The sequence below is a fragment of the Trichechus manatus genome, unplaced genomic scaffold, assembly GCF_000243295.1.
Source record: "Trichechus manatus latirostris isolate Lorelei unplaced genomic scaffold, TriManLat1.0 scaffold00031, whole genome shotgun sequence".
NCBI classification, from domain to species: Eukaryota; Metazoa; Chordata; class Mammalia; order Sirenia; family Trichechidae; genus Trichechus; species Trichechus manatus.
The window spans coordinates 4,547,502-4,568,135 of NW_004443967.1; the positions used below are offsets into that span (position 1 = coordinate 4,547,502).

The window sequence follows — 20,634 nt, forward strand, 5'->3', positions numbered from 1 at the left end:
AAATCGACTACATCTGTGGAAAGAGATGATGGAAAAGCTCAATATCATCAGTCAGAACAAGGCCAGGGGCCGACTGTGGAACAGACCATCAGTTGCTCATATACAAGTTCAAGTTAAAGTTGAAGAAAATTAGAACAAGTCCACAAGAGCCAAAGTACAACCTTGAGTATATTCCACCTGAATTGGGAAACCATCTCAAGAATAGATTTGACACATTGAATACTAATGACCGAAGACCAAATGAGTTGTGGAATGACATCAAGGACATCATACGTGAAGAAAGCAAAAGATCATTAAAAAGACAGAAAAGATCAAAATGGATGTCAGAAGAGACTCTGAAACTTGCTGTTGAACATAGAGTAGCTAAAGCAAAAGGAAGAAACGATGAAGTAAAAGAGCTGAACAGAAGATTTCAAAAGGCAGCTCGAGAAGGCAGAGTAAAGTATTATAATGAAATGTGAAAGGACCTGGAGTTAGAAAACCAAAAGGGAAGAATACGCTCAGCATTTCTCAAGCTGAAAGAACTGAAGAAAAAATTCAAGCCTCGAGTTGCAATATTGAAGGATTCTACGGGGAAAATATTACATGATGCAGGAAGCATCAAAAGAAGATGGAAGGAATACAGAGTCACTGTACCAAAAAGAATTGGTCGACATTTAGCCATTTCAGGAGTTAGCATATGATCAAGAACCAATGATATTGAAGAAAGAAGTCTAAGCTACACTGAAGGCATTAGCGAAAAAGGCTCCAAGAACTGATAGAGTATCAATTGATATGTTTCAACAAATGGATACAGTGCTGGAGGTGCTCACTTGTTTATGCCAAGAAATTCGGAAGACAGCTACCTGGCCAACCAACTGAAAGAGATCCATATTTGTGCCCATTCCATCCCCAGAAAGGTGATCCAGTAGAATGCAGAAATTATCAAACAATATCATTAGTATCACACGCAGGTAACATTTTGCTAAAGATCATTCAGATGCGGTTGCAGTAGTAAATCAATAGGGAACTGCCAGAAATTCAAGCCAGATTCAGAAGAGTACGTGGAATGAGGGATATCATGGCTGATGTCAGATGGATCCTGGCTGAAAGCAGAGAATACCAGAAAGGTACTTATCTGTGTTTTATTGACTACACAAAGGCATTTGACTGTGTGGATCATAACAAATTATGGATAACATTGCGAAGAATGGGAATTCCAGAACACTTAATTGCACTCATGCAGAGCCTGTACATAGACCAAGAGGCAGTCCTTCGAACAGCACGAGAATGCTGTGTTTTAAAATCAAGAAAAGTGTGCGTCAGGGTTGTATCCTTTCACCATACTTAGTCTGTGTGCTGAGCAAATAATCTGAGAAACTGGACTATATGAAGAAGAATGCGGCATCGGGATTGGTGGAAGACACATTAACAACCTGCAATGTGCAGATGACACAACCCTCCTTGCTGAAAGCAAAGAGGACTTGAAGCACTTACTGATGAAGATCAAAGACTGCAGCTTTCAGTATGGATTGCACCTAAACATAAAGAAAACAAAAATCCTCACAACTGGACCAATATGCAACATCATGATAAATGAAGAAAAGATTGACATTGTTAAGGATTTCGTTTTACTTGGATCCACAATCAACACCCATGGAAGCAGCAATCAAGAAATCAAATGACATTGCACTGGGCAAATCTGCTGCAAAAGACCTCTTTAAATTGTTAAAAAGCAAACATGTTGGTTTGAGGACTGCGATGCTCCTGACCCAAGCCATGATACTTTCAATTGCCTCATATGCATGTGAAAGCTGGACTATGAGTAAGGAAGTCCAAAGAATCATTGATGCCTTTGAATTATGGTGCTGTCAAAGAATACTGAATATACCTTGGACTGCCAGAAGAACAAATAATTCTGTCTTGGAAGAAGTACAGCCAGAGTGCCCCTTGAAAGCAAGCATGTCAAGACATGCTTTGGACATGTTATCGGGAGGCACCAGTCCCTGGAGACAGACATTGTGCTTGGTAAAGTAGAGGGTCAATGAAAAAGAGGAAGACCGTCAACGATATGGATTGACACAGTGGCTGCAACAATTGGCTCAAACATAACAATGATTGTGAAGATGGAGCAGGACCAGGCAGTTTTTCCTTCTGTCCATAGGATCTCTCTGAGTTGGAACCAACTCAACAACACTTAAGTCCACTAGTAACCATTATACAGTAAGCTCTATCATTATAGTAAAAGTCACATTTGAGAAAAATAGGTATCTTGAGAAACGTTTTAGTTTTTAGATAGAAGTATTATTTATATTAAAATCCCAGCATTGAGTACAAATCTTATGTTTTTGGTTTTTCTTTGTGATTACTTTTTGAATGTGTAATTTTTTGTATTGCCTTTTAGGACCTAACCCTGGAAGAAAAGATGGAACATTTTCAGAGTCAACTTTTAATTCACCACAGGGTGTAGCCATAATGAATAATGTGATATACGTGGCAGATACTGAAAACCACCTTATAAGAAAGGTAATTTTCCATTTGAAATTAAAAGTTATAGTACTTCTAATCAGAAAAACTTATTTATTTGCTACATTAAATGTTTGAAGTTAGGGTAATGATCACGATCTCAAAGCATCTTTAGTCACCTTTTTCCGGAGGTATTTGCTTTAATTTTATTCATAAATATCTTGTTTTTCTGTGTGTCAAGCCTGTAGTTGTAATTTTTTTAATCCTTTGATTCACACTCCTTTGTCTAATCATCCAGTGCTCCTCAACAGGAACCCTCATGCCCAATTACAGTTAATCCCCATTCCTACCTACTCCCAGACCTAGGCAACCCCTAATTTACTTTCTGTCTCTATAAGTTTTTCTTCCTCTTCTATTTTTTTGGATAAATTTGAGAAGGATTGGTGTTAATTCTTTAAGTGTTTGGTAGAATTCACAAGTAAAGCCATCTGGGCTTGGGCTTTGTTTTGTTGGAAGTTTTTTAATTACTAATTTAATCTCTACTTGTTAGAGATCTGTTCAGATTTTCTGTGTGAGTCAGTTTTGGTAGTTTGTATGTTTCTAGGAATTTGTCCGTTTCATCTAGATTGTCTAATTTGTCGGCACATAATTGTTCATAGTATTCTCTTAAATCCTTTTTATATCTGTAAGTAATGTTGCCTCTTTTGTGTCTCATTTTAGTAATTTTAGCCTTCTGTCTTTTTTTCCTGGTCTGTCTAGCTAAAGGTTTATCAATTTTAGTGATCTTTTCGAAGAACCAACTTTTGATTTCATTAATTCTCTTTTTTTCTGGTCTCTATTTCCTTTATCTCCACCCTAATCTTTGTTATTTCCTTCCTTCTACTTACTTTGAGTTTAGTTTGCTCTTCATTTTCTAGTTCTGACAGGTAAAAGGTTAGGCTGTTGATTTGAGATCGTTCTTATTTTTTAATGCAGGCATTTATAGCTATAAACTTCCCTATAAGCACTGCTTTCCCTGGATCCCATGATTTTTCGTATGTTGTGTTTTCATTTTCATTCATTTCAAATTATTTTCTAATTTTCCTGTGATTTCTTTGACTCGTTGGTTGTTTAAAAGTGTGTGTATAATTTCCAGTTTTCCTTCTGGTACTGATTTCTAGTTTCATTCCATTGTAGTTGGAGAAGATACTTTGTATGATTTTATGCTTTTTAAATTCATTTGAGATTTCTTTTGTGCCCTAACATGTGGTCTGTCCTGGAGAATGTTGCATATGCACTTGAGTATGTATTCTGCTGTTGTATGGTATGCTAGTCGGTATATAAAACAAATAAATAACCAAACCCATTGCTGTCGAGTCAATTCCGACTCATAGTATGTAGTGCTGTTCAGGTCTTCTATTTTGTTATCTTTTGTCTAGGTGTTCTATCCATTACTGAAAGTGGGATGGTTAAATCTCTAACTATTATTGTTGACCTGTCTGTTTCAAGTTTGTCAGCTTCATGTATTTTGGGACTCTGTTGTTAGGTGTGTATATATTTATAATTATTATAGCTTCTTGATGGATTGACCCTTTTATCGTTATATAATTTCCTTCTTGTGTCTTATTATAATTTTTGTCTTAAAGTATATTTTGTCTGTTACTAGTTTAGCCATTCCAGCTGTGTTTTGGTCACTGCTTGCATGGAATGTATTTTTCCATTATTATGTCTTTGTCTTTGGATCTAAAGTAAGGCTCTTGTAGACAGCATACAGAAGGATCATGTTTTCATGGTTTCTTTTAGTGCTTTGTACATGATTTCCTTTACATCTTTGAGCATATTTTAATAGTTAAAGTGTTTGTCTAGTAAGTTCAGTATTTGGGCTTCTTCAGAGACAATTTCTATTAATTTTTTCCCCCTGTGAATGGGCCATACTTTGTTTCTTTGCATGCCTTGTAATTTTTTTTTCTTTTTTTGAAAACTAGGATTTTGAATATTATAATGTGTAGCAACTTTGGAAATGGGATTACCCTCCCCTCGAGTTTATTGTTGCTGCTTATTATAGCTGTTGTTGTTTTGTCATACCAAGCATAATTGAAATATGTATACTTTTATGAAACATGCATTTTGCTAGATAGTATTTTAAAATTTCAAATTTCCAGTTTCTCTTAAAGTATTTTATAGTTAGCATGAGATCAGCACCAGTGCTGGTGGAGGCAAGTGGGGAATGGATAGGCAGGGTAATGAGAGTGACTGGGTTGTGTGAATTTAAATAACAAGAAGCCTACCGTATAGTTGAATAGTCTTTCTAAAAAACACTGTGTTGCACATATATGTGTTCTGTTGGAAATATTCAGATATATACCAAAGGAAAAAAAGCAAAAGTAGCATGCACTGCATAAAACATTCATTAAATTTCTGTAGATTGACCTAGAAGCTGAGATCGTGAGCACTGTAGCTGGCATTGGAATTCAAGGTACAGATAAAGACGGCGGAGCCAAAGGAGAACAACAGCCCATCAGTTCCCCTTGGGATGTAGTTTTTGGAACATCAGGTATGGAAACTTCTATTTTTAAATATAAGTAAACTTTTCTTAATAAAAGTAAGATTTTAGAAGTTTTCTTGGGACATTCATTTGGATTGATTTTATTGCTTGTTATTTCATACTCTTATACCTGTGGGTTGGGATTTGTTAATTTTGTTAAAACAAATTAAAGACAGCAGTAATATACCCAACAGAGAGTGTATATTTCTATATATAATATTACATATTATATTTTATATACAAGATAGTAATTTAAAGAATTTCATCTTAGCTCAACTTCTATTTAATGTAATTCTAAGTATCTTTACTTTGAAAGAACTATAGTTTCAAAACTTCAAAAGTTGTTCATGAACTATACCATATAACAGTGTCCTTATTTACTCTAATTTGTAGAATTTGTTTTGAAATGATGGCTGCTTTTCAGCAATTAAAAAAAAAAAAACACTACCCTACTGAATTATACTGGTAACAATTGAGACTTATCTTTGTGATCTTTACTACCTTTATTAATTGAATAAAAGACAATGCAGGAGGATTTGTGCTGTTATTTTTCTTTGGCCCTCAGCAATACTGAGGTGGTTATTATCTACAGATCTTTAACGAGGTTAATGAATCAAGAAAGTCAGTATAATACATTGAAAATGGAATTTGGGACTAAGTGGTTTATATGGTCTTAATGTATTTAGAGAGTGAATAAGCACCAGCTTAGTTAAATGGTTTTACATTTGAGATAATTCTTCTATTATGATGCCAACTTGGTTATAATTCAAAGACCTTAATTTTTTTCATTCCGATTAACTTTTATCAAGCTTTTAATATTCATAAAATAAACTAATGAACTTCTAGCACTACCTGAACTTTATGTATTTAGCTCAGGTATTTTGCGTAAGTTATGTTTTGAGAATTCCATCTTTGGAATTCTATGTTCTAAATAATGATGAGTTATTTCAGTTGCTCACCAGGGGGCACAGGGTGGCAGTGGGAGCAGTGCATCCCAGGTACATGAAATAAACAGTTACAGTCTATGTAGAGAATTAAAAACAGTAATAAGACCAATTAAAACTCAGTCGGCTCTTTATTACCATGCACCAGCAATTCTAAACAACTTTAGAGTTAAAAATATCCATCCCCACCAGGACTCAGTGCTCCTGCCACCCTGCCTTTGGTACACCACTGAGCTATTTGAGCGTAAATCTTACAGATGGAAAAACAGTCTCAAACATGTCAGTAAAATAGTCAACCAAAACCAGACCAAACGCGCTGCCACTGAGTCAGTTCTGACTCAGAGCGACCCTGTAGGACAGAGCAGAACTGTCCCATAGGATTTCCAAGGAGCAGCTGGTGGATTCGAACTGCCAACCTTTTGGTTAGCAGCCGAATGCTTAACCGCTGTGCCCCCAGGGCTCCAAAATAGTCAGCGTAGGTGAGAATTGTTACTTTTGTATTCTGTTACTCCCTCTCAAGGAAAAAAGAAAATTCTGCCCTAATATGTAAGCCTTTAGTGCTTTATAGCTGATAGTCTATATAGCAATTTAGTTATGGATATTTACATTTTGCAACTTACAGCCTGTATTTACTGTACCTGTCAGCAATAACCACAATAATGCTGCATGAGAAATCATACCAAAACTCATACAAACCGAAACTTTTCTTTCTCCCTCACATACGGGGTTGGGGTTCAGCTGGTCAAGGCTGAGCTAGCCTAGGCATAACTTCAAGCTGGTTGTTGGGTTCGGATCTGCTCCATGTGTTTCTCATCCTCCTTGGACCAGTAGCTGAGGTGTGTTTTCTTGGCAGAAGGCAGGAGCACAAGAGGGTAAGCCCAGCTGCACGCACTTTAAGCCTTTGCTCATGTCATGTCAGCCTGTATACTGTTATTAAAGCAAATGATATAACCAAGCTCAAATGATGAAGCCATGGCAAGGATGTGGATGTATAATACAGTGAGAGCTGGAACACGCCGATGCTACCTTATTTTTCTGTGTCTCAAAAGTTTTCCACCTTTCACAGGGTACAGTCTTGCCACTCTTCTGTCTCTCCATTTGGTAGAAAATATTTGAGTTTTCCTTCTCTGATAGGTTTCCACATTACACAGGTTCCAGCTTTCACAGGTTTTACTGTATTACTACAGACGAGTGAAGAATTGAGACCAATAATTCAATCTAATGTATATTAGAATTTACATTGCTTAGGGACAAGATGTACTTTACTGGATTGGATTTATTTAATGGCCAAAGAGGACTTTAAAATTTTTCTAGGCTACAGTTTTTTCGGTTATATTTTATGGCATGGAATTTCTGGTTGTTTAACTCTGTATTGAGAATGCACCCAGAATTCTTTACAAGGAAAATCTTGGCTCTATTGGCTCTACCTGGAGTGCCATGCTAGTCGAGACTTGTGTCTTTATTAAGCTCCTCAGTTTTCAATGAAGGAAGTGAGTCCTACCTCAGCTCAACAGATCATTAAAAGCATATGGCTCCACATTTAACTTGCAACTTAAAATATCTTCATTCCAGGTGTTTGGCAGGAAGAGTAATCTTGAATGCACTTCAGCTCAATGCCTTTCAGAATGCTGGCTAAAAGAAATGTTTTTCAAGCACTGTATGAAGGATCTACAATCACAATGACTATTCTAGTCTAAGAGTTACGTGCCAAAGGTATTCATAGTTAGGCTTTATGAGGTACATAAACTTCCCAGAAATTCTATCTAAGATTGGGGGAAATGTTGCATAGCTTTCATCAATTTTCAAAGTGGTATGTTACCCCCTAAAATTTTAAGAACCACTGCTTCAGATTACACTAAAATCAAATTCTGCATTAATGTATATTGCCAGAGAATGGGGAAACTGGATCATAGAATATTTGCACTCCTTACAATTATTTTTATTAAACTATTCTGGCATGATGTCATTCATTGAAAAATATATCAGCACACAAACATATATTACATTCATTTATATTTATGTGTGTGTGTGTTTCATATTATTTACTTCGCCAAAACACAGCCCTATGAAACTTGTTACTGTTTTGACTATAAGAACTTGCTGGTGGTTTCAGTTACTACATTATAAATGACCTCTCTGATTATCTACTGTAAAAATTATTTTCTGGTCTGTGTGTTACAGATTACTATACTTTTTCCTGAGCATCAGGTTTGTTTTTAAGCTTCTGGATATTTTGACTATCATAACTGATTATTTTACATTGTTATATTGGCTGCTGGGAAACTTAGAGACACATTTATCTTTCGCAGAGTATAATGGTTAACATAACATTTGTTTTTTTATATTAATATGGTTGTATCCTTCTTTTACACCCCTAATTACCTTATGCTTCAGTTTTCTTTAAATTTTATTTATCATCATTAGGGTTTGTTTCTTTGTAAGCTACCTGAATCCTTTGTGAAGGAAAAATGGAAGTAAATAAGTACAGTATTAAAGTGATTGGGCCTGATAATTAATCCAGATAGAAAATCATCTATTATAACTGGTAATCATAAAGAATCTAAAAATATTTTTAAGACATAAAAATGTACATTTGAGCAAATCTTTTCAGGTAGGACAAAAGCCTGTTCTTTAAGAGAGCCCCTGACAGTCTTTCTTGCACCACCAAAAATGTGTTGTTTTGATTTCCTTAAAGTGTGGTGAGAATTTAAAAACACCTGAAAGGAGCTGAGGGCTGATGCCACTAGGTTTTTATGAATTTCTTTTAACTCATTCTTTCCAAAGTACAGCTTTGTTTACATAGAAACAGCTTTCTTTTTGCATTCATATTTCTGCATGCATGAACTATTGGTTCGTATAGTACTTAAATTACATAACTATACAACTGGCATAAACAGATGTGCAAATAAACAGAATTTGAAGGGGAATGTGGCTGAGAAAAATTGTTTTTCTTTTAAGCACTTTTTTTTAATACTTAACACATTTTATAGAATACTTCTGAAATCTACTATAGTTAGGAATTTGAGAGAATATGGAATTATCAAGGAAAATATGAAAAATAGATTAGGTATTGTGATATGTTTGTACAATGGGCCACTCTCCAGTGCAAATGAATGGACCACAGCTACACCCAGAAGCATGGACAAATATCAGAAGGAATCTGAAAAAAGGAGGATACAGAAGAAATTTATAATATGATTTATTTTATAGAATATTCAGTAGCATGCATGACTAAATAAAATTTGAGCGATCCATCCAGACATGGTAAAAGTGAAGCATGAAAAACACTGATTTTAAACAGGTGATTCTTTCTGCGAAGAGGAGAGGGATATGATCATGGAGAGATGCACAGGGGTTTCAAATGATGTCTTAAACTGGTGATGTGCACATGGGTGTTTAGTTACTATCTTTAAACTTACACGTGTCCCTCTGTATGCATATTTAATTAAAAAGCTATAAGCATTAATCTATAAACAATAAGCATTAAAAAAAAAAAGGAAAAGGAATGAAAAATTACAAGGACAAATACAGAGTTGAATATACATCCTAACAAGGGACCGAGTTTAATGAACAACATCAAGAATGGATTGGGGAAGGGGACTTGGAAATACTTCTGATTATTAAAAATATACATGTTATAGGTGAATGTATGCGTGTATATATTATAAATAGCACCTGAATATTTATCCTGATTGTGCCATTTCAGGATAAAGACGTAAAAATAAATAACCCAAAGTAATTTTTTACAAAAGTGATTGTTTCTTCTTTTTTCATTCTTCTTTTTGATTATCACTCTAAATGTAGTCAGAACTTCATTTTGCACTGAAAATAATTACTAACTGCTATAAATTCATATGTTTTTCAGCAGAAACTTTGCCATGTTGCCAAAATGTATGTCAGGTCTGTGCTGATTCTTCTCATATGCCAGACAGTCACCTGAGAGGTTTTTTTTGCTTGTTTTAGTTTTTGTTTTTTATCGTAAAGGTCAAAACCCTGCCAGTCTGCCGTGCACTTTAGAATTTACCTGATTTAGATTCATTTATAGAAAGGATAATGTGTCCCAATCCCATTAACCTTCCTTGGCCCTTTAATCATCATTTTCCTTAGATAGAAGTTTAACTGTTCTCACACGACCTTTAAGGTTGAAATTCAGCTATTTAGTATGCTAGCCTGGTAATCTTCAGTGCTTAGATAAGTGCTTAGATAATAGGCTTCTCTCACTTCCATTAATAAATGCTATGAAATACCATTAAAATCATCCTCCTTTAAAAATGATATGATACAGACATTTTTGGAGGAATATATTTTATAAAATGTCATTAGTGTATTTTTAGTTTTTTTAAATGCAAGAAATTATAATATTTTTATACCTAAAATTTGAGAGGAGATTCTTATACTATATTATCCCATTGACTTGGTGTTGATAAGATTTTTTTAGTCAGGTTAAAACCAGTTGCCCTTGAGTCACTTCCTGCTGACCTTTATAGTGAACCTCTGTGTGTCAGAATAGAACTGTGCTCTGTCGGTTTTTCAGGGGCACATTTTTCAGAAGTAGATCATTAGGCCTTTCTTCTGAGGCACCTCTGTGTGGACTCGAACCAGGGCTTCAAACTGGTTTATTCTGATTTGGCCCCCTGCTGAGAATTTGTATTTCTACCCCAGATATACTGAATCAGAGTTTACATTTTAACAAGATCTCTGGGTGATTCTTACAGATCTTGTTAAAATGTAGATTCTGATTCAGTATATCTGTAATGGAAATGCAGATTATCAACAGGGGCAGAACCAGAATGAACTGGTTCAAAGCCCTGACTCAAACTTCCAACCTTTCACTTAGTAGCTGAGCACACTGACCCAGGGACTCCTCCCAATTACAGAGTCTCCAGATTGTTCAAGAGTCAGTCCTAGCTGATCTGACCACACTGATAAAAAATGGTTCATGTTTCATGACAACAGAAGTCTGATAATCTTTTTTTCTTTTTTTTCTCAACTGCCTTAAGCTTGATTCTGGTGAGATTACTTACCTTTTAAAAAGCCTCCATAGCTCCTACTGTCTTGGAGAACAACACCCAAACTTCTTAGTCTGGTGTTTAAAGGACCTCTATAATATGGTCCACTGAAAAGGAGGGAAAGCCTCAGTGGGATGGATAGCCACCACCACAGTGGACTTCAGCATACCAGTGATCATGAATATGGCACAGGACTGGGCAGCGTTTTGTTCTGTTACACATAAGATCACCATGAGTCAGAGCCAACTTGATGCAGCATGGGGAGGGAAGGACAGAGGGGGTGAACCGGGCTACACATCCTAGAGTAGGAAGCTATGATTACTTTGATTCGATCATCGTGATTTCTGAATACACCTGAAAATACACTTAAGTACTTGATGCCAGAGCTAAGTCCATGGGGCAGAGACAGAGGGAGGAAGAACAGAAGGGGCCAACAGAGAATTGGGCAGAAGAGCACGAGCTCGCTTCTGTAGTTCTTTCATTCCAATCAGAATACTAATAATCTGGAGTTAAATTCGTGGATGGATTCACAGCCCAGATCTGTCGCCTACTTACTAGTTGTGTGAATGTTAGCAAATCATTTAACCTCTTTGAATTTGTTTCTTTATCTATAAAATGGAGATGATTATTATAAAACTTCTTAAGGTTGTTATTTAAGGAAAATAATCCATGTATAGTGCTTAGCTCAGTGCCTTATGCATAGGAAGTGTTCTGGGTGGTTATCATTATTACTATCATCATCACATATCAGCATATAGAATCATCATCACATAGAATCCCAAACACCTGGCTCCTGTGCTTTTTCTCATTGTTCAAGGCTTATAGAGAAAATAAGTAAACAGAAAAAGACCAACTAAATGCTCATACTTTATTACCTGACGCTTTTGCCTTGAAATCCTTACACATGAATTACAAGTCTAATGAAGTAAATTTTTCACAAGGAGAATGGAAAATTCCAAAAACAACTTAGAGCATTGCTAATATTTTTATTTTCCCGTTAGATGATTTATAAACACATTGCTGCCTTCTCAAATTTTAAATTTCTGAAACAGTTTGAGTTTTTGTATTTACCAGATATGTTTCTAGTAACTACTGTTTATTTTGGTAAAGGTTCAGAGGTTCAAAGAAATGACATTCTGTGGATCGCCATGGCAGGGACTCATCAGATATGGGCACTCCTGTTGGACTCTGGCAAACTACCAAAGAAAAAGTAAGTGGCAACATCTGTCTTTGGGTTAATGAAAGGTCTTCATCTTGTACTTTAACCACAAAGCATTACTTCACTACTTGGAGTTCACAGAATTCCCTTTCCCAAAGTCAGTGTCCTAGCAACACCCACTGTGCTAGTCAGGATAGGCCATACCGAGCAGCCCAGGTGCTCGGTGGCTTAAAACAACGAAGTTTATTCCTAGCTCACTCACATAGGTTTGCTGGAGGGCACTACTCTGCCGTGTAGGCTGATGAAGCAGCCACCATCTGGAGCTTTGTCAGTCATCCTGGCAGAGAGAAAGAGGAAAGAGTGGCTCTTAAAGCGTCTACTCAGAAGTAACGTGTCACTTCTTACATTTCATCAGCCAAAGCAAATATCATGGCCACACCTAACTTCAAGGGGCCTAGGAAGAGCAAGCTACTGAGCATCCAGAAAGAGAACTGGAAATGCACCCACTCCTCACTTATCGACATGATTAGGTTCCAGAGACCAGGCTGTTATGTGAAAACGTTATGTAGAACTGACGATACTTTTCTCTGTGACCTCACCGTCTCTCTGGTGCTCTCTCTGTCTCTTGCTGTCTCTCTCCTGGGTTGCAGTTATTTGTTTACATAACTCTTTTTTCCTACTAGATAGCCTCTTATAGGAAAGGAGCTTGTCTTAATCCATTTTTGTGTCCCCTGTTCCTAGCACAGCATAGTGGAGCTCAGTAAAGGTTTGTTGAATAAAAATGAATGCAAGTCATGACCATAAAGGCTGTCAAATCACCGTAGAAAATAAGTGCTGGTCATCTCAGTCACCTTCATTGGTAGAAAGGAGCAGTTGTATAGATAATCCATGTATCAGATAATCCAAATAGTGTGTGTGTGTTGCTTTGAAACATTTATATGATGTTTTGCAACATTTAGTCGTTTATTTAACAAGTATTTATTAAACATACTATATGCTAGGTGCTATGCTAGGCAGTAGGAATTATATAATATGTTCGTTACGTTAAGATTAAAATGGAAAGATGTGACTGCTGTTCTCAAGAAGAATCAGATCACCAAACAGTTTAAGAATAGGTGGGAAGTATAGGTGTTACGTGTTAAAGGGATCACTGCAGTAGTCCTTTCAATTGAAATTGCCCCTTATATAAATAAGAGGAATATCTAGTATCAATAAGATTTGAGGTTTAAGGGAGGCTTCCTGGAAAAGGCTACTAAACTGAGACTTGGTAGAGGAGTAGGAGTTAGAAAGGAAGAGGTGGAGATTTTCCAGGCAAGAGATGACACCTGTGATGTCAGTTGAAGTCAGCTTACATAGGGCCTTGTGAGTCCTAAGAGGTTTAGACATTTTTTCTACAAGCCTTTATAGAAAGGTTTTAAGCTGGGAAGTGATATGATTAGATTTGTGTTTTTGAAAGAACACTGGTGGTATTCAGAGTGGGATCAGACTAGAGACAGAGCTATCAGTCAGGAGACTGTTGCTACTATCCAAGCAAGATATGATAGTAGCCCAAACAGTGAGATCACCAATAACATTCTATGTGAGGCATTATTATAAACAGCAAAACAGAAGTGATGGGTGGTCAGAAGATGCTGTCCTCTGTGCTGTCTGTTTTGGACATACATGGTGAAGAACTGCCTCAATTTGCTAATAAGTAGAGTCGACCCCTTCATTCATATTAGAAATCTAATCAGTCAGATCACATTGACCTGCATCATAATTTTAAGGATGCTTTATCTTTATTTATTATTGATCTTCAGGTGGTAATGACTCCTAATATTTTAGAAGTTACTGTTTCTTCCCATTCTTTCTACCTCTTAGTTAATGAAGGGAAATCTTTTTTTTTAAGTGTTAAAATTTCTCATAGTAATTACCTTTTAATTTATTTGTTTTCTGGATTAGTTATTATACACATTTCTCCGTGTAGATTACTTTTATAAGTTCCTTTAGTAATTGGGCATATTTTAAACATTTCTCTGCCCTTTGCCCCCATCCTCCACCCCCTACCTAATTTAGCATTGGGAATATATTAACCAATACGTGATTGATGGTCATTTGCATGCTGTGCCCTATTTGGAAATGATATACATACAAGCTCTCATTACATGACATCCTAAGTCAGCTTCTTCCCTTCCCTCAACACGAGACACTACCATATCTTCCTTGCAATCCCTTTGGTGTAAACTATTTTTTAAAAGAAACCAAGGTATAAAACTTCCTATGCATTACAAAAAGAATTATTGCAGCAGTCCGTTAGACAGAAATTTCCCTAGTATAGATAAGAAATTGATATATACAATCATTTAGTTGGAGCAGCATAATCCTGTATCATTTTCTTAAAATGAGTAATGCCTGACTCGGCTCTTGCAAAATGAATTTTTAAATTCCTTTTGCTAGTCTTTACTTATATGGAATAAAACAAACCAAAAAAAATTGTTAATGGAAATTTAAACTTTAAACTATCAAGAACTAGATAAGCTCTAAATTCTCTTTCAGAACCTAATATTGCATGAAGCCAAGAAAAATTCAAGAAATTAAGGTGAGATCAAGCTATACTTACATCTGACCATTTGGAGGGAAAAAAAAAACTATCCCAGTGGTGATCTGACCATTATTCTCATCTTATAATTCTGACCCTGTTGGAGATTTTCTGTCTGGCCTTTGAGAATGGTTTAGTTTTGTGTACATCAAAGAAAAGTAGGGCCCACCCAGTGGATAAATAAGTTAATGATTAAGAAAAAAAAAAAAGCTACAGTTAAAGCTGACTTGTACAGTGTAACTAAATTGGATACAGTATACCAGTATTGACTCTATCTATGAACTTGTCTTTTTGTAGTGAGTTAAAAAAAGACACCTGCGTTCGATTTGCTGGAAGTGGGAATGAAGAGAATCGAAACAATGCCTATCCTCACAAGGCAGGTTTTGCCCAACCTTCAGGTCTTTCTCTGGCTTCTGAAGAACCCTGGAGCTGCCTGTTCGTAGCAGATAGTGAGAGCAGTACAGTGAGAACCGTCTCGCTAAAAGATGGAGCAGTGAAGCACCTCGTAGGAGGAGAAAGAGACCCCATGGTAATGAAAATCACTTACACGGTTTGCCCAGACACTCAGCAAGCTCAGTCTCCTGAAATGTGGAGAATTAATAAAAATTTAGGAGAGAGAGCTCTTGACCTTACAAATTAAAATGGAAGTCAGACCAAAGGAAATGTGAATATATAGAAACACAGTAATAAAACCATCTAAGAAAAGTAAATTGATTCTACTTGGCTACATGTGTTAATGCTTCAGGGAGAAAGGAAGGATAAAATATTACTGGAGAGAAAAGAAAAATATAATTCAGATATTTGTCAGTGGAGTGGAAAAAGCACCAGACTAGCAGACTTGATGTGTTCCTGACCAGATGTGTGACTATTGCGAATAAAACTAGTAAGCATTACAGCTTAATACAAGTTTAAAATTCTATCATTTTTTTCTAGTCTTTTGATTCAAGTCCCCAGCCCTATGGGTATGAGAATCGACCCTTCTCCCTTAACTTAAATAGCATATACAACAATTTAAAGTTTCCCTTTATACCTTAACAAAGCACTGTAAAAATTCTAATAAATGTTGTTTCTTTCTTTTAAAAAATAAAAAATAAAAGAATTTATTTGCCTTTGGTGATGTTGATGGAGTAGGAATCAATGCAAAGCTTCAGCACCCACTTGGAGTTACTTGGGACAAGAAAAAGAGTTTACTTTATGTGGCAGACTCCTACAATCACAAGGTGAGTCTTGACAGAATTATATAACACCCGGTTTTTCATGGGTGGTATTTAAAATGCTGAAAGATCTGTGGGAGCCTCCTACAACTGCCACTCTAGAATTTAGAGAGGATTAACAGTCTTTGACAACTGTATACAAGCTTATTCTGTTCTTTTCTGGGTCCTTCCATAGCACAGAGGTGATGATGGTACTCTGAACTGGGGAAAAAAACAAATTCCCAGTGGCGATAGGCAATAGTTGGGAATTTCAGCCCGTCAAAGCTGCTTAATAACATATTCGCTAAGTAAGAAGAAGGCTAATAACAGGGAAATGAAATGTTAACTAACAATTGAGCACGTTTGAGCTGTTGTACAGTTGCGTTGCCTGTTAGCAAATAATTCCATTTTCATAAGCATTTCTGTTTTTGTCTGCACTGCATTGTCTGTTAGTTGTTTCAGTTTTTATTGCATTTTTCTTTTTTAGAAAAATCAGTGGAAAATAATGTTAATTACTTTGTGATGGGAGACCGTACGTTTAATATAATTGAGGTGCGACAGGGAATGATTAAGTTTAACAAAAGTAGCAAATCCTCAGCCAATGTTAGATGTTCATGAGTAAAAAGTCAGTTCAGTTATGAAAGAGTGTCCCATTGTGAAGAGGAACTAAAGTTTTAAAATAAGTACAAAGTCCCAGAAATAATCCCATCAAAGACTGTTTCTGGAACACAAGATGTAACTAGTGATTTTACATAGCTTTTAGCTCTTGGGATGGAGTATCTCTCCCTAGACGGTAATTTGAATGTTTGACTTTTTCAAGAAATTATGGAAATGCGTATTCTAAGATTTATTAGGGCTAGTAATGGCAGTCAGAGATTCTCTAGCCTGCTTCATAGTACACTCTTCCATACTACAAACATGAGATTGACCAGATATATATTTTTTTCTCTCTTCTTTAGATTAAAGTTGTAGATCCAAAAACAAAAAACTGTTTAACATTAGCAGGAACAGGAGATGCAAGTAATATCAGTTCCAGCTTTACAGAGTCAACTTTTAATGAGCCAGGAGGCTTGTGTATTGGAGAGAATGGTCGGTTATTATATGTAGCAGACACGAATAATCATCAAATTAAAGTGATGGATTTAGAAACAAAAACAATTTCTGTGGTGAGTAATCTTAGAGTATAAGTTAAACGGTATCATCTTAAGAATGAATTAAGATTCTCACGGCACTGACAGAGGCATTTTTGGTTAGGCCATCACCAGTGGTGAAATTGCTACGTGTAGGTAGAGTACTAAGTGAATGCTTATGACATGTACTTTGATAATTTGACCAACAGGACTACTTTCAGGATGTCTTGTTATACTTAAAAGTTTCATCTGTGCTGAGAGTTTGAGAAAGATGCTGGAAGTTGGAGAACCTCAAAAAAAACGCGCAGACAGGGACTCAGATCTGTTTTTAAATGTATTGACACACACTACTCACACATACTATGTGGGTTGGGGTGTTATTTTTTTTTTTTAATATTCCTTAAGTCAGTGTGTAATCTTAATTTCCTGTGGTGAATCCATTAACAAATAATCTTCTAAAGGAAGCTCTAGAAGCCACATTTTCAAGACATTGAAAATTAGAGTGGAAGAAACTCAAATAAATTCTAGCCAATTTTTAAAGATACGGACGTGGTCTGTAGTAGAATTTTAGAGGAGAAATGTCCATCACAAGATATCTCTGCAAGAATTTTTTTTTTCTAAAATTCTAGGAATTCCTAAGGTATATATTTTAAATTGAAAAGCACAGATTACCATCACAGGTGTCATTTCTCTTGACAAAGATCTCTGATATAGTGTGTGTGACATCTTGGCAATGAAAATGATGAGAGTGTATATTATATACACTGCATTTAAATTGATAAAGTTTATCATCTGTAAACATATTGGACAATTAATTTAATTCTCCCTCATTTGTGTTGATAATCTTTTTGCCAGGTGAAATTTTTTGTGTACCTACAAAATTATTTTGAGGACATCTAACTGAACACATTCTAGTTTAGACTAGAATGGTAGTTAAGTTTCATTGCCATAGAACTTTTAATTTTCTACTGAAGTCTAAAAATAAGCTCTCACTCTGCAGTTACTATAAAGTGTTTGTTCTTTAATAACAGAATTTCTTATTTTGTAGCTCCCTGTAATCAAATCTGAAAATTCTGTGGTAGATGGCCGATTCCTACTATACAAACAGAAGACATTACCCAAACTGCCTAAATCAGCTCCAAGGATTAGTCTTTCCCCAGTGACTGCTTCTCCGGGCCAGACTCTTCAGTTCAAGCTAAGATTAGACCTCCCATCAGGAACAAAACTAACCAAAGAAGTACCCAGTTGCTGGTTTCTAACAGCTGAAGGTATGATTATAATCTTGCAAGTGTAAACATCCCATAAGGTCTTTTGATGTTTATTCTAGTGATTTTTCTCATTTGTTGTGTGATGTTTTTACTCTATAGTTGGGCAGCATTTGAGGGAGATTATATGAAAAATGAATCCACATGTAACCCCACTTTGGCAGCTTTCTTTAGTCTTTGAGATTCTTGCCTCCTTTTTATTAAAGAACAGTGTAACTCACCCACAGTACGTGTCAGTCGTTAGCACTGTTTCTTGGAAGATGGACTTACCTGTATCTCTTCCTTTATTCTAATCTTGTTCTTCATTATCTTGTTCCCAAAAAGAACTGCTTAGAGTTGAAGAGTCTAAGGAAAAATAAAGTGGAGCGTCATTATTTAACACCTTTTACCTTTATGCATTCCTCTCTTTCCCTCTAAATCTTTCAGGCCCTTCATTCGCTAAGTGTTTTCACAGAAGTCAGCATTTTAAACTAGAAGGATTAAATGCTAAAGGAAAATTTCAGCATCAGCGCACTGATTTGGGAAAATATTGAAGGAGCATCAAGGCTGTCAGATACTCCTGAAATAATATTTTGGGAATACTGGTGGTGTGATAAGAGCTATTTGTGTGAGACCTTTTACAAAGGCTAGAAGGAGTCATGATTTGCAAAACAAAAACAAAAAACAATTTTCTTTTTTTTCCAAGTGTCTGATGTTTTGTTTAAGACGCCGTTCCGTTTTCCCTCATAGGGTTGAGGGTACAAGGAAAACTCTTATATGTCGTTTAACTCCAGCCAGGCCCATTCAATCATAATTTCCCCCATTTGCTACTGGGCATGTCCATCACATGAGGCAGACTGCTATAGTCTCAGACTGATCTTGAATATTAGCCCCGAAAGACATCAAGACACCATCTATTCTAACTCACTTATTTTACCAGTAAGGAAACTAATGGCTCAAATTACTTCATCTCACACACTTTGGACATGTTATTGGGAGGGACCAGTCCCTGGAGAAGGACATCGTGCTTGGTAAAGTAGAGGGTCAGTGAAAAAAGAGGAAGACCCTCAATGCAATGGATTGACACAGTGGCTGCAACAATGGACTCAAACATAGCAATGATTGTGAGGATGGTACAGGACCAGGCAATGTTTCCTTCTGTTGTATATAGGGTCACTATAATTCGGAACCAACTTGATTGCACCTAACAACAACAACGGCTCAGAGAGATGAAGTGACTTGCCTAAGTGCATGTATTAAATTAGGTCAAAAGCTGAAATTTGAACCACTTCTGCTAGTTCTTAGTTTAGTGCTATTTCCATTATATGCTTTTCTGTCTCAAACTGGCTCCAGAGGCATGAGCCCTAGTAATGAAATTAATATATTTTTTTAAAACATGCAAAATTTAAAGCCGCCAATTACACATTTGGATGTCATGACAAAATCAAATTGCTATAAAAGTTTCTAAGTGCTTACTCTCAGTTTCTGGACTTTACTTATCATGGTTTGTGGATTCATACCAGTCCATGGACTAAGTTTTGAGCGGCACTGTTCTAGGGTGCTCCAACATAAAGAGATAAAGGAGAGAAGGAGGAACCAGCCAAGAAGACTGAAGAGTGGGCAAGCTAGCAGGAGGAAAACCAAGAGAGTGTAGTTTCCTGGGAGCGAAGTGTTTGAAGGAGGAGAGAGTGAACAGCTGTGTCAAATGCTATTGATAGCTCAGGTAAGATAAGGACCAAGAATTGATCATTGATTTAGCAGCATAGATATAATTGGTGTCCTCCACCACACAGTACCAGGAATCATGGCCCAGCCAAACTGATACACACATTTTTTGGGGGGCATAATTCAAACCATGACACCCTCTCATATACTTTTCTTTTGTATGGTACCCAAATCCAGGCTTTATGTCTTCTACCTTCTCGGTTACAGCAGCTCTGGTCCTGCAACTACCAACCAGGTAGCCAACCCAAGAAGACAGGGATCTTGGTAGACTAGCCAGGAATTGCTGCTGGGTTAGTTTGAGGGGAGCTCTGGGATGATTGACTGAGCCTGTAGGCACCTTCCCCGCAGCCTTACCCTGCCACACACGCTCGCACGCACGCACGCACGCACACACACACACACACGAGAGGGCTGAGCCATGTAACACTCAAACCCTGGCCATTCCACACCCTCTGCAGGTTCAGAGGAAGTCCGAGAGTCCAGTTTGACTGTTTTGTCTGTGCCCACTGACTTCGAAAACATTGTATCAGAGATCACTGTTAATTTCATTTGTCTCTGTGTAATTAAAGAACATATTGATTTTTAAAATAGGATATTGACAAGTGAACATGCTTGTTTTAACCCTGCATTGTTAAACACACAATTAATATTGAGTCATTTGGAATACAAAACAGGCATAGTAT

The 20,634-nt window shown here is 36.5% G+C and overlaps 1 protein-coding gene across 6 annotated transcripts in view; it reads left to right on the forward strand.

Moving 5' to 3' along the window:
- NHLRC2 (NHL repeat containing 2) overlaps positions 1-20,634 on the forward strand; it is a 50,999-nt gene that overhangs the window by 20,335 nt on the left and 10,030 nt on the right. For 5 of the 6 annotated variants that reach the window (XR_002823805.1, XR_002823806.1, XM_023729957.1 and 2 more), the window contains exons 4-10: positions 2,384-2,505; positions 4,849-4,978; positions 12,033-12,132; positions 14,957-15,188; positions 15,757-15,879; positions 16,812-17,018; positions 18,031-18,250. Coding sequence is in view for 4 of the 6 variants with exons in the window: in XM_023729957.1 (XP_023585725.1) it covers positions 2,384-2,505; positions 4,849-4,978; positions 12,033-12,132; positions 14,957-15,188; positions 15,757-15,879; positions 16,812-17,018; positions 18,031-18,250 (1,134 nt within the window). In the remaining 2 variants the exon portion in view is untranslated. Of the gene's footprint in view, positions 1-2,383; positions 2,506-4,848; positions 4,979-12,032; positions 12,133-14,956; positions 15,189-15,756; positions 15,880-16,811; positions 17,019-18,030; positions 18,251-19,783; positions 19,977-20,634 lie in introns of those variants that run through there. The other variant, XM_023729960.1, reaches the window with a different exon arrangement.